Source organism: Dipodomys merriami, unplaced genomic scaffold (assembly GCF_024711535.1).
Source record: "Dipodomys merriami isolate MVZ:Mamm:240054 unplaced genomic scaffold, mDipMer1.0.p SCAF_384, whole genome shotgun sequence".
NCBI lineage: Eukaryota > Metazoa > Chordata > Mammalia > Rodentia > Heteromyidae > Dipodomys > Dipodomys merriami.
In genome coordinates, this window is record NW_027205426.1 from 926741 (window position 1) to 940355 (window position 13615).

Consider the following 13615-nt stretch of genomic DNA (forward strand, 5'->3'; position numbering starts at 1 on the left):
ACTGAGCCACGCCTCCAGCTTTTTTCAAGTTACGTTTCCAATATAGGGTTTTGGTTTTTGTTCAGGCTGGCCTAGACTTATACGGTCCACCCTTCCTTCCTTCCTCCTTTCCAGGCCAGCTATTTGTTTTTGGTGCAAGTACCCGGGTTTGAACTCAGGCCCTTGCGCATGGTAGGCTAGCATTCGACAACATGAACCACAACTAGAACCCGGCTTTTGGTTGGTTGGTTTGGGAGGCTGCCATTTCATGGGCTTTTCTAGCCAGGCTGGCTTCAAATCGTGATCCTCCAGACCTCAGCCTCCTGAGAAGTTAGCATCGTGGGTGCGAACCGGTGATTCCGCAGTGATTCTCTCCTTTTCTGTGTGTTGTCGTCTTCTTCCTTTTCGCTCTCGTGTTTGTGCGTGGTCTTCTTGGTTCTCCTCCTCTAGTATTGGTCCTGGGCCTTGAACTCACGGCCGGGGCGCAGTCTCTGCTCGTCTTTCACTCAAGGCTGGCGCTCTACCTCTTGAGCCACAGCTCCACTTCCGATTTTCCGGTGGTTCATTGGAGATCAGAGTCTCACGGCCTTTGCCGCCCTGGGCTGGCTTTGAACTGGGATCCTCAGCGCTCAGCCTCCCGAGCAGCTGGGACGAAGGGCCTGACGCAGGGGTGACCGTTTCGTTTTGCATATGCTAATTAGCTGCAGCGCGTCCGCACGCACACGCGCAGCTGCCTGTGTGCTTACGTAAGACGCAGGCCTGTGCTCAGGACACCCGTGCGTGCGCATGCGCCCTCGCGCGCCGGGCCTTACCTGCTCCCTCAGCTTTCCCGCTCGGGGAGGGCGCTTTACCGCTCGCGCCACGCCTCCAGCCTGGCTTGGTTTCTTTTCCCGGTCGTCTCCCATCTTCCACCCAGGACGAACCTGCGCGTGGATGGACGGCCGGACATGCGGACGCGGAAGCCGAGCGGACGTCAGGTAAGCGTCGGGCCCGGGGCGCGGCCCGCGCGCGGTGGAGCGCGGCCCGGGCTGCACAGGAGGTTCTAGATCCTTCTCCCGGGCCACATGAAGGCAGATCCCCGCAAGGCGGACGCGTGGCCACATCCCCGCCCCGGGTTGAGGTGCCCTCGTGCGTCTCCTCGGGACGGCCGCAGAACGCTGCTGCACGGGGAAGCGCCCCCCAGAACCCGCCGACCCGGGCCGCGAACCGACGGGGCGGCGCGGCGCGCGCGGGCGGGCGGGCAGCGCCCCCGCCGGGCCTGGGCCGCGCGGCCTTCCCGCCGTCGGGGGGCGGGGCCACGGCCGCGCATTCAAATCAAAACCCCCGCGATTTGCATAAGGCCGGCGCCAACTCGAGCGCTTATTGGCCGGCGCCGGTGGGCGGAGCTCCGCGTGACGACCCCGCGTGAGCTCCGCCTACCGTCATTTGCATAACGGCCCCCGGCGCGTGCAAAGGGAGAAGCGGGTTTGTTTTTGAACCTGCGGAGGCGGAGGCGGCGGCTGTGGCAGCGGCGCCGGGGCGGCGGCGGCGGCGGCGGCGGCGTGCGCGCGCGACCGGAGCGAGGCGGCGGCGTGGTGGGGACGGCCGAGTGGAAAGGAACGCTGGGGTTCCTCCCCCCTCCCGCCACCCCATCCCCACAGGTATCCGCGGCTCCCGGGGCCTTGTCGTGAAGCACGTTTTGGGTGAAGGGACTGGATTTTGTGTTTCGGCGAAAAGTGGGAGACTGCATTATGGCGGCGGCGGCGGCGGGACTGAGTCGCGTCTGCGCCTGCGCGGAGACGGAGGCGGGAGGGAGTGTGTGTGTGGGGGGGCGGTGGTGGCGGTGGCGGTGGGGCGGCCGCGAGTGCGCCTGCGCGGGGGCGGCGCTGCATGGGAGCACGTGACCCGTGCGGTGCAGCTGGCGGGGGCGGGGGCTGCGCATGCGCAATATTCATAGCTAGATTTTTTTTTCCCCCTCCCCCTCCCTCTTCACCAGACCGGATGTTCTGGTGGGGCGCCATTTGGGTTCTAGATGTGCATTTCCCTCGTTCTTTTTATTAGTTAATTATTCATGTATTTTTTTTTAATGGTTCCTTGTAAAGCTTGGCCTGGGAGACGTTCTTAGCGTTCTCACCCTCGACCCCGGGTCCCGGCCTTCCTTCCCCGGAGCTCCCTGTCCATTTTATTTTGTGTAACAGTAATAATGACGACGATGATCGAAATGTTAATAATGAGCTCCCCTCCCCCGCGGTTCTGGGTTGCATTTGTATTCCGGGTCAAGTGTAGGTCGACGGGGGGGGGGGGGTTAAAGGTCGGCCCCTAGCGGCCTTCCCACGGGAAGTGCAGTTCTGCAACTGGGCTTTTTTTTTTTTTTCTTGGTCAGTGCATGTTTAACCCCGTTTCTACCAGTCCCGTCGCGACCGCCTGCAGCGCTCCCCGCTGGGGTTGCTGTTTTAAAAGTAGATGAGTCTTCACATTGCGTTTGCCAAGATGCGTTAGCCGTGATACTTGGCCGGTAATTGATTGTTATTATTGCTAGCATGACTCTGGTGCCGGTTCTCGGGCTCGAACTCAGGGCCCGAGCACTGTCCCTCGCTCAGCCTCTCCCACCCACACAAACCCGCAGCTCTACCACCCCTGGAGTCCTAGCTCCACTTCCGGACTTTCCTGCCCAGGCCGGCTTCGAACCGTGATCCTCTTATCCCAGCCTCCTTTGCAGCTCAGATTACCCAGATGTGAGCCCCAGTGCATGTCTAACATGCTAAATTTTCCTAAGGATGAGTTTTACGAAGAGTTTCTCATTACAATGGGGCAGTGCGAAGAAATTGAGTGAACCGTCAGTGAAAACATTTGTTTTTATATAAACACTGATCTATGTATGTGTGTGCGTTTGTACGTGTGCGTGCGCGTGTTACGATTGTGTTAGATTTTTGCACCTGGTTTTAGTTTCATAAGCTGAGTGTCAGTAGGATTGGTTGTTTTGATTTGAAATGTGAATATTACTATATTTAAATATTATGTAACATACCTGGAAGTTATGTAAGAGTTTATGTAATGTCATTTGTACAGTTTGATGTAGTTTCTCCGATTGTGCAGATTCCCTTAGGACTTTGGTCTGTTTAGGACTATGTTTAGTATGTAAAACAAATACCATTAAGTCAACATTTAGCTGATGTGTGTGAAAGTAGTTCTGTGTCAGGGCAGAGGACACAAAGGGAGTGATGGGAGTCTTTCTCCGGAGTCATTCTCCAGAGTCACACCCTGAGCTGACGTCACGCCAGCAATGTCAGCTCCACCCACCGAAGGCCGTTGGGCTGTGGTGACACTTTATGCCTCTAGTTTCAAGCTGTTACTTTCATTTCTATCTATACAGTTTGTGCTTTGCCTCCAGTGTATTGATGATTTCATCTTGTGTTGATAATGACAGTCATAAGATGTACTTGAAGGACATAGTTTATGGTGTAAATCAGTATAGGACAATGAACGCAGTCATCGTTTTCGTGAAGGCAAACATAAATGTAAATTTAAGCGCACTGCATTGAACACCAGTGATTTGTTCTTAATGCACATTCTGAAACTTTAGTGTGATGATTATGGTAATACAACTTTTTTTCTTTTGGCCAGTCTTGGGGCTTGAACTCAGGACCTGAGCACTGTCTCTGAGCTTTTTGTGCACATAGCTAGCATTGGTTCTCTGGTTTGAGTCAGAGCTCGTCTATCAGCTTTGTGGTGGTGAGTTGAAGATAAGAATTTCTTGGACCTTTTCTGTTGGGCTGGTTTTGAACTGTGATTCTTAGATCTCAGCCTCCTGAGTGGCTGGCATGACAGGCGTGAGCCACCAGCACTGGGCAGTGATAGTACTAGTTTAATTTTAAACTGAGAGTCCTGAGGATTGAGCCCAGGCCCACAAGTTTGGGCCCCCTGCCACTTGTACCGTGTCCTTCCCTAGTTCATGGTACTACAAAATAACACATGCAGCAAGTATAAATATAGGTTACTGGAGTTACTTAAATATAGTTACTCAAGTTACTTAAAAATCTTCGGAGTTTTGTAATTTTATATATAAAATTTTGTTGAGATTTGAATGATTAAGCCACAAACCATTACAATTTCATTTTTTCCTCTTAAGTTATTTGGATATATGAAACTATATTTAAATATTTCAAAGAAGCATTAAAGAAAGAACATTTGAAAACGTTGAATATTAATTAGCAACATTTGAAAATAACCACTCCACATACTCCAGTGATTTTGGTGACTACATTTTTCACAATGTGCTTATTAATAATTAATTTTAAAAAATCAAGACCATAATTTTGCTTTTTTCTGTGTGTTGCTGAGAATCAAGCCCAGGACCACAAGCATATTCCCTTTTGATTATTTGTTTTTAACTTTTACTTAATTAAGAATTGGTTTTTGGTGCCAGTGTGTGAGCCACCGCTGCCTGGTGGCCTCTAGAGGTTCTGTAGATAGGTGTGAAGAGCTGCAGGAATTTCTTCCTGTACACAGTTCGATGTGAGTATGCATATGTGTTTTCTGTTCCAGTGTTAGTAGCTTCTCAACAAAGTATGCAGTGCAAAAATCTCAGCAAGTGAACATCCTCTGCCTCAGGACCTTGCCACGGCATTTCAGTTCTGTTTGTTGTAGGCCAGCTTCATAAATGTAGGTTTGTAGTGCTGTGTACCATGTGAATGCAGTGACCTTTTCCTTCTCGTTAAGGCATTTCTATTTTGGCAGATCAACTATAGATTCATTTGGTTCAACTTTTTTAAAGCAAATTAATTTTGTGTAGAGTTACAGTAAATCTAAGTTGTTGTGAACTTTTATCTTTATACTTTTGAAAAAAAAATTATGAATACGGTACATTCCTATAGATTCCCAGAAGGCATTGTGTTTAGAGCTGCTGATGACATTTTTGGTAACTATGACTTCCCAAAAAGATGTGTTCTGCTGTTTTCAGATGCTGATAGTGAGCAAGAATGCATTTATGCTTTTTCTTTTTACAATATTCTTTGAAGAAAATTGTAGTGTTTTTTTTTGCTTTTAATCTGCTTATACAGTATGGCAACATGAAGGTAATGACAACCTTAATTTATAGTATTAAATTACTTAATATATTTTAATTTAATATTCCAATAATATTTTATAATTAATAATGAAATTTAGCAATTATGTATGAATAATAATGTATTTCAGTGGCAACTTTTTGAATTTTCCATAGTGAAAAGTATCAAGTTATTGCCACACTGTCATTTCTGTTGGACTAGTTAAACTTGAAAATTAATAGAGGGATGAAAAGAAGAAATCTAGGAAGCAGAGGTATAACTTTTTTCTCTCTCCCTTCCCCCTCCCTTTCCCCACTGTTTCCCTTCCTGCCTCACTCCCTCTTCCTGCTCTTCACCCCTCCCCTCCTTTGTCTTCCCATCCTCTTTCCTGCCCTTCTTCCTCTTTTTGCCCCTCCCTCTTCCCCATCTTTTCCTTACTTCTTGTCCCTTGCTCTCTCCTTCCCCTTCCCTTTCCCAATTCCTTTCCTCTTTCTCCTCTCCTCCTTCTTCCCACTTTGCTTCCTATGTGTGAATTCTAACCCAAGGCCTTGAATGTGCTACAAAATCACTCCACCAGGCTTTAGAGCTAAATAATTTAAGTGTATTTAAAAAGTAATTTAGAGTCAGAGGCTGGTGCCTCCCTACTGTAATCCTAGCTGCTCAGGAGGCTGAGATCTGAGAATCCCAGTTTAGAGCCAGCCTGGGCAGGAAAACCCATGAGGCTCCTATCTCTAGTTCACTGCTGAAAAGCCTGAAGTGGAATTGTGGCTCAAATGATGAGTCCTAGAACACAAAAGCCTAGGGACAGTGTCTAGGCCCTGAGTTCAAGCTCCAGAACACACTTACACACAGTAATTTAGAAAATCAACATGATAATGCTGTTCTGTAGTAAAGCGTTTCCAGAAATAGTTGACTTGCAATGTGTCATGAGTATGCATTTCTATTTTGTGTTAATAGAAATATTAGAAAGCTAAGTGAATGTTTATTGGGAAAAAAAGATTATTCAGGTGGGTAGGTTTATAGTGAACCTCTTCATGGTGAAAAGCAAATGTTTTCTTTTACCACATTAAAGTTTGTTCCATTTCTTCAGTGAGGAATGAAGTCTTTTATTTTGAGAACTAGATCCTTTGTAGCAGACGTTATTTCTTGGCCAGCTTTGCACCGATGCCACATCCAGGAGTTTGGAATAGGATTCTTAATAATGCTTTGGTGTAGATTTATGTATTGATTTATTTTTCCTGCAGGACAAAGCCCAGGTCTTTTCCTGGAGGTGGGAGTTTTGATATTTATTTATTTATAAGACACATTTTCCCCCTGAGGTAGGGTAACAGCAGGATCTTATTTCTGTTGTCTCCTTGCCCCAGGGGTGTTCTCTGCTCCTTAGACTTAACTCACCAGCCCCAAGCTTTGCTCTCTTCCTCTCCCCTTCCCTTCCCTCCTTTCCTTCCTCTCTCCTCCCCTCTCCTCTTCTCTCTTCAAGGACCCTTGTCTTCCAAATTCCTTCTTTGTACCTGAGGGGAGGGGGCTGCATTTCTAGAAAGGGTATGTGAGGTGTACACACACACACACACACACACACACACACACACACACACACACACACATATATCATGTATGTGTGTTTATGTATGATCTATGAGTAAATTTCATATTTTTATGCTTGGTCGATAGTTTGGCTGGGTATAGAACTCTAACTTGACATCATTTTTCTTGAGAATTTTAAGGGTTCTGCTTCACTCTTTTCTTGTTTCTGTTAGTACTAGTGACAAACCTGCAGTCGTGAGTATTTCTGGCTTCTCACCCTCTGCAGACAGTTGTGGGATCTGTTATTAATGTCCAGTGTTCTGAAACTCATTGCAGCATGCCTTGCTTTGGATCTGTTTATTCCTGTTTGTCGGCATTCATTGGGTTCTTTTGGTCTAATAGCTTGTGCTCTTCAGTTTCAGGAATTTCTTTTTCTTCCTTACCCAGCACTTTACATATTAAGGAAGTTCCGAGCTACATTCCCAGACCCTAAGTTTTCTTTAATTATCTCATCAGCTATGTCTTTCCATTGCCGTTCTGTCATTCCAGCTGCTTGCTTGACTGTTTATTTACTTTCTGTGTGGCTGCTGGGCCTGCCTTTGGCCCTGAGCTCTCCTGTGCTTTTTTCACTCAAGGCTGTTGCTCTTCAGCCAGTCATACCCCCACTTGTGACTTCTTGCAATTGAGTTATTCTCTTGGATTTTTCTTTCCAGGCTGCCTTCAAACCCTGACTCTAAGATCTCAGCCTTCTGAGAAGCTGGCAAGCCTGACTTGTTTTTGGGGTTTTTTTTTTTTGGTTGTTTTTGTTTTTGGTTGTTTTCCATTTGAGATAGAGTCTGTGCAACCAAGCTGGCCCAGAACTGGCATCATTGCAGCCTTGGGTGTCTCAAACTGGGGGTCTTCATACAGTTTTTCCTTTGAGGTATTTTTTCCCCTTTTGGTCATGGGGCTTGAACTCTGCGCCTGGGCGTTGTCCCTCAGCTCTTCTGCTCAAGATGAGCACTCTACCACTTGAACCACAGTGCCACTTGCGGTTTCCTGGTGGTTGTTGGAGATCAGAGTCTCACAGTTTCCTGCCTGGGCTGGCTTTGAACGTGATCCTCAGATCTCAGCCTCCTGAGTAGCTAGGATGACAGGCACCGGCTCCTGGCTCCTTTGAGTTTTTGTCCAGTGTAATCCTCAGGGCCACGTGGCAGCATACTATCACCTGTACTTGTGCTAGCAAGGACATGAAAGAGTGGGGGACCCAGGGGCCTCAGATGTATTTCCCTGCAGTTGTGCTGCTGCATGTGAATGTGATGGGCTGCACGTGTGCACATGCTTGCGCTTACGTGTCTGGAAGCTGGGCTGCCCCATGGGGGATGTCAGTCCTTGCAGTGAGCAGCTTAGGAGCTAGCCTTTGGTGTTTTGGTTTGTAATATAAATCAGATCCATTTTCCATTGTTACCTTTGTGGAATAGAGTCTTCTGGAGATGGCCAAATCAGCACCAGTGACCCTGCTTATTTCCTAGCTTTCCAGCTCTTTCTACCTGTTGTAGTGTACTTTTCTCCAGTGAGAGAGTACTGGCCTAGCATACTGTACAGCCGTGAGTTTGATCCTTACCCCCTCCCCAAACAAGTAAGCAAAAACCCCTTCACTGTGGGGAGTGCAGTGAGATGTGGGGGGAACGGAGTGTTTCCATTCCCACCTTATCACTGTATTTCCCTTCTCTTTCCTTTTACTGTGGACATTGTTGATAAGAATAACTTGTGAAATTCAGGGTCCTACCTAAGTAAATGAAGTGTTGTTTTTTTTTAAATCAAGTACAGTGAAACTTTTTCTTTAGCTTCTTTGGCATTGTCAGTAATTTGCATACTCAATTTCTTTACATATTATGTAAGTACATTTTATATTTACATTATGTACTTTCAATATTTTTATATTATATTAAAAATATAGTTTGCCAGAGTTAATTGTCTTAAAGCATTTTCTGTTTTTCTCATTACTACTTGTGTAAGTCCTGGCACATGACTACATTCTCCAGTCATAAAAGTCAGATACTGTAAAGCTGGGTGCCGGTGGCTCATGCCTGTCATCCTAGCTACTCAGGAGACTGAGATCTGAGGATCGAGGTTTGAGGCCAGCTCAGGCAGGAAAGTCCGTGAGACTCTTATCTCCAATGAACCACTAGAAAACCAGAAGTGGCACTGTGGCTCAAGTGGTAGAGTGCCAGCCTTGAACTGAAGAGATGAGGTACAGGCCCAGAGTTCAAGATTCATGACCAACATGCCCCCCCCCAAATTAGGTACTGTTAAACTCTTTCCTTTGTATAGCCATTGTAAGAGTGACATGAAAAATAAAATCATGAAACATACTTTTAATTAGGAAGAGATTAAACATGATATAGCTATGGAAATGTTTTTGGAACACTAGAAAATATTTGCAAATATGTATGTTCTTACAAACAAATGAACTGGTTGAAAATGATCCTATCAGAAGTTCCTTGTAAGATAGTCTTTGACTTTGTATAAATAACTGAGCTGTTTTCTACTTGGAAATATTACTAGAACTGAAAAGTAATTTACAAAGTACTGTTCTTAGTTTTCTGTAGACTGCAGATCACTATTCTGTGTACACTGTTCTGTAGATCCTGTACAAACACAAAAAGCTTTTCAGGGTTCTACAGAGGTGTTTTTCCCATATTAGATCTTATTAGATCTAATTAGATCCTGAAAAACGTAGGGTTTTAGGGCAAGACTGAAACTTAATTTAACTTTTTCTTCCTACAAAGTAAATTCGAAGCCGGGAGCTGTTTGCTCCCCTGTGGTCCTAGCGACTAAAGGCTGAGATCCAGAAGGTCACAGTTTGAAACAGTCCAGGCCAGCTCAAAGGTGATTAACAAAAGGCAGGGCTGGAAGCATGGCTCTAGTGGTAGAGTGCCAGCCAAGCTACTGTGAGGACTTTAGTTCAAACCCACAGACAACAACAGAGCATAGATCCTAAAAATAAAGGGCCTTAAAAAAGGCTAAGAATTTCCTAAGATTTTTTTTGTGTGATTGAAACAAAACACTGAGAATTAATTTTAGTTTATCCTCTGTATAGCACAAGTTTCACATTATAAATAGCAAATGGAGCTGAAATGGAAAGCAAAGATGTGATGTGTGTCCCCATGTGTTTGCTTATATAAGAGGGTCAAGAATAACTTGGGGAGTCGCAATGGAGGTTTGTACCAGAGATCTGGACAGCAGCAACCCCTGCTTGGGCAGATGCAGAGCGGGGACTGCGCAGGTTGAATGCCGAGTAGAACTTCGCAAGGGAATGTGGGTATCTTGGGGATCCACTGAAGGTTAGAGGTGGAGGACTTAGGCTCAAAGTCCTTTCTACCACCACAGGTTGGTGAGAATTGAGGTAGTGTGTAAAGCTGATTCACCAGGTATTCACACCACCCCTTCCCCAATTAAACATTGGGTTCCTGGGGCTTCAGTAATGCCAGTCGCAATCAGTCTTTCCCACAGCATCAACATCATTGGGGTTGGATGAGTTACCATTTTTTTCCTCCCATAGCACTTGCACTTTTCACGTAGCATTGTCTATGTCAAATTTGAATAGAGACCTTTTTATGTATTTGTTTACTTTTTAGATTCTGAACTTCCAAGTACCAGGGTTACAACTTCACATACCATCCACGTGTCCAGTGGTTCTTCATCAGTCTCCCCTTCCGTTAGTCTCCCCTCGCATCTCCTTTCCCCATGAGAACCTTTCAAATATGCGTGATCAAAAATGGTGTTACTGTGGAGAAATTCAAGCGAATGCAACCGAATGACATAACCAAGCCCCCTGTGTTCCAACACTGCGTTGGAATGATGTATCTTCTCACAGTGTGGATCTCCTTTGAGCTGTATTCCTTCAGCCCTTCCATGCCACGACCACTTGTAGTAAATACCTACACTTAATGGCGGGAAGAGGCGACCCAGCACCGCCAGGTTTTAGGGAAGTAGGCCTGGGAAGAGAGCAGGTGCTGGCCAGCAAGTCCCCTGGCCAGTGGGACCTGCAGGCAGGCGGCACCTTTGGGTGCCTTGGCCCTGCCTGGAGGCTGTGCTGCTGCCTAGCCAATGTTGTGGCCAGCCTCAGTTGTCTTGTTAGGGGACTCCTTCCCACTGGCTTACCCATTCTCCTTGAGATGGCTTTCCTCCCCTATTTGCTGTTCCCTGGTACTGACATGGGGGGGGCGTGGTCTGTGGAGGGCAGAAAAGGAAATTTGCCCTACTGCCATTCAACCCCTTGGGGATTACTTTTGTGACATTGGCCTACCAAAGAGAAGACATTTGGTGTCTTTCTGAGTAGCTCATCAAAATAAGATTTGCTGCCATCTTAGATCTCAAGAGATGATTGTCAAAATTCCAAAGATTTGATTATAAACTTTAATTATTCTGTTAGATTTGAGCACATAAATTTGGGGGGGAGGGTCTAATTAGCTTTCTGTAATTTGTAATGAACTTGATCAAATGATTGTCAGGATTTAAAGTCATTTAATTTTCCAGAAATAATCAAACTGAGACTCTTTTCATGATAAAAATGTAGTCCAAAAAGTTCAAAAAAAAAAAAAAAAGGAAGAGAAAAGAAAGAAAAAAGGCCTCAGCAGGCTTGACTTCTTTTTTTCTGGACTGCAATGGAGGCTTTCTTCCAGGCGAATTCCCTGATGTTTGCGCTGTGTGATTTGGCTCTATCTCTGTTACTGCTAATATGTGGCGTGGATTTCAAGTGGTTTGGGATCTGGATGTGCTTCCGTCTGAAGTGCAAGTCCGGATTCAAAGGCATTTTGTTGCAAAACTGGCTAGCTGCCTTGTGCTTTTTCTGTGTCCTGAGCAGCTGCATTGTTTGTTGCAGTATATGCATTAGCTGTCATCTGTGTTAGTTTCCTGCAGGCTGACGCGGTGGGAGGGGCTGAAGCTTCCCTGGGCGTTCTGGACTGCACACTGCAGCCATCTTAATGACATTTTTGTGCAGCTGGCCCAAAATGGCTGCTCGCCCAACCTTTGGAGCTGCTTAGGCGTGCCAGTGAGGACCGAGTCACATGCACGGGGACCAGAGGTAAGAGCCAATTACGGCTGATCTTCACCCAGCGCAGCACACACATCTGCGTGTCACTGTGCCTCTTTCGGAAGGTGAACTTGGGATGAGATGTGGGATCGGTTGCTAGAACCTGGGAGCCAGGATGACATATCAGTCCTGGGGTGGCGAGGTCAAAGGTCAAATTCCTGTGCTTTCTCACCATCTTAGGTTCTGTCATTGGCAGAACATGGATTGGGTCATGCCAGTAATGTCTTGTGGCCCTAATTAGCTTACTACTACTTTGAGTTGGGTATTTTAGTTTGTTAATTATTTATAGAAACTGAAACAGTATATTAGCTGAATAGATTTTTTAAAGTAAAATAACCTATAAATAAACATTTTTATAGAAAGATGATTTTTCTGCTTTTTTGGTGAGGCATTGTTTGGAAGCTTTCTAAGAACAATGGTGATTTTCTATATAAATCAATGTTGCAGAGATTTTTGAGAATACAGTTGTGTGTGTGGTGTGTGTATGTGTGTCTTGTTTGTTTGTATCCGTGCATTACTGTCTCCAGTTCTATCTCCTTGTGTTGCTTCTTCATTGTATACTACTCTTACATTTTTAATAGTGCTTTACTTTTTTCTTCAGATTACCTTTTGCCTAAATTGGCATGCAAATAAATATTTAGAAATAAGTTCAAATCTAGGCCTGAAATACCTTTTTACTGTATTTCTAATGCTCTACAGGCCCATAGAACTGGAGACATACTTAGTTGTTTTACTTAGGTGATATTAATTATGTATATTTAGAAGTAAGCAACTCAGTGGTTGTGTAAATTGGCATAATTTTCAAAAATGTTTCGTAGCATTGTTCTGAAGTAGAATCATTTATTGAGATACTGTAATTTGATCTTTACCCAGAAAGGTGAGAGAATGAACTTCATTCTTTCTCACGTAGCATCTCAGATAGCAGCAGAACACTCATACTTTAAGCTGGGCTCACACTGCAATGCTTGTTAAATTATTTTCTAAATGGTGCAATACACTCTTCTATTTTTATCTTCTATCTTTAGTTGGAGATAGGAATATATCCCCAACTAATTAGCCATAGAACAGCAAGTTCTAAACTTATGACCAGAACAACCTAAAAAACAAGTTCTTATATATTAAATTTTTGTGGAGTACCATAACATATAAAAGGGTACATATGACAGGTTATTGTTGTATATTTATTTTATGTTGTACGTTTATAACACTTGCCATAGATATATTTAATTAAATGAGACAATTAAGCTGTTGTGTTGAGCATAACTATGAAATAAGATTACATAGGATGATTAAAACCTTATTAATGTCCAGATCCAGTTCACTTATTAGTAGACTGATAGCCTTTAAGGCACTATGGAATGCTATTGACTGCATCTGTATCTTTTTTGGTTTTCATGCAAGTGGAGCAGAAGATTTCATACTACTTGACAGGCAACTGCCTTTATGTATTCTTTACATTTTTCTAATACAACAATTATTTTTTTCTAACGTAATGTATTAATGGATTCTCACAATAATTTGGACATTAATTTATATAAATCATTCAGTTTTATGACTTTGCCCCTAAGGGAGAAAAAGAAAAAAAAATCAATTGACAGTGTGCGCGATTGAGTGTGTTAGTTCCTCCAGTGAGGTCATAGGTCATGCTCAGAGGAGGAATGACAGAAAATTGAATGTGTTGTAACCGCAATCACTCATTGTCTTACCTCTTCTGCCTCTGCATGGAGGGAGGGGAGGGAATTATATGTAATCACACACACACACACACACACACACACACACAGAGTGTAAGCCCACAACCTGTTTTGATATTTTCTTAATGCTTAACAAAAGCAGATTAAAAAGCCTGGAGCCGGTGGCTCAGGCCTGTAATCCTAGCTACTCAGGAGCCTGAGAGCTGAGGATCATGGTTCAGAGCCAGCCCAGGCAGGAAAGTCTGTGAGACTCTTATCTCTAATAAACTGCTCAGAAAACCAGAAGTGGCGCTGTGGCTCAAGTGGTAGAGCAC

At 44.8% G+C, this 13615-nt stretch overlaps 1 protein-coding gene across 2 annotated transcripts in view; it reads left to right on the forward strand.

Annotated features, from left to right (window-relative positions):
• Positions 1–1537: 1537 nt before the first annotated feature.
• LOC138805080 (activating transcription factor 7-interacting protein 1-like) overlaps positions 1538–13615 on the forward strand; it is a 59867-nt gene continuing 47789 nt past the window's right edge. The window contains exon 1 of one of the 2 annotated variants that reach the window (XM_069989657.1): positions 1538–1619. Coding sequence is in view for 1 of the 2 variants with exons in the window: in XM_069989656.1 (XP_069845757.1) it covers positions 11582–11598 (17 nt within the window). In the remaining variant the exon portion in view is untranslated. Of the gene's footprint in view, positions 1620–10620; positions 11599–13615 lie in introns of those variants that run through there. The other variant, XM_069989656.1, reaches the window with a different exon arrangement.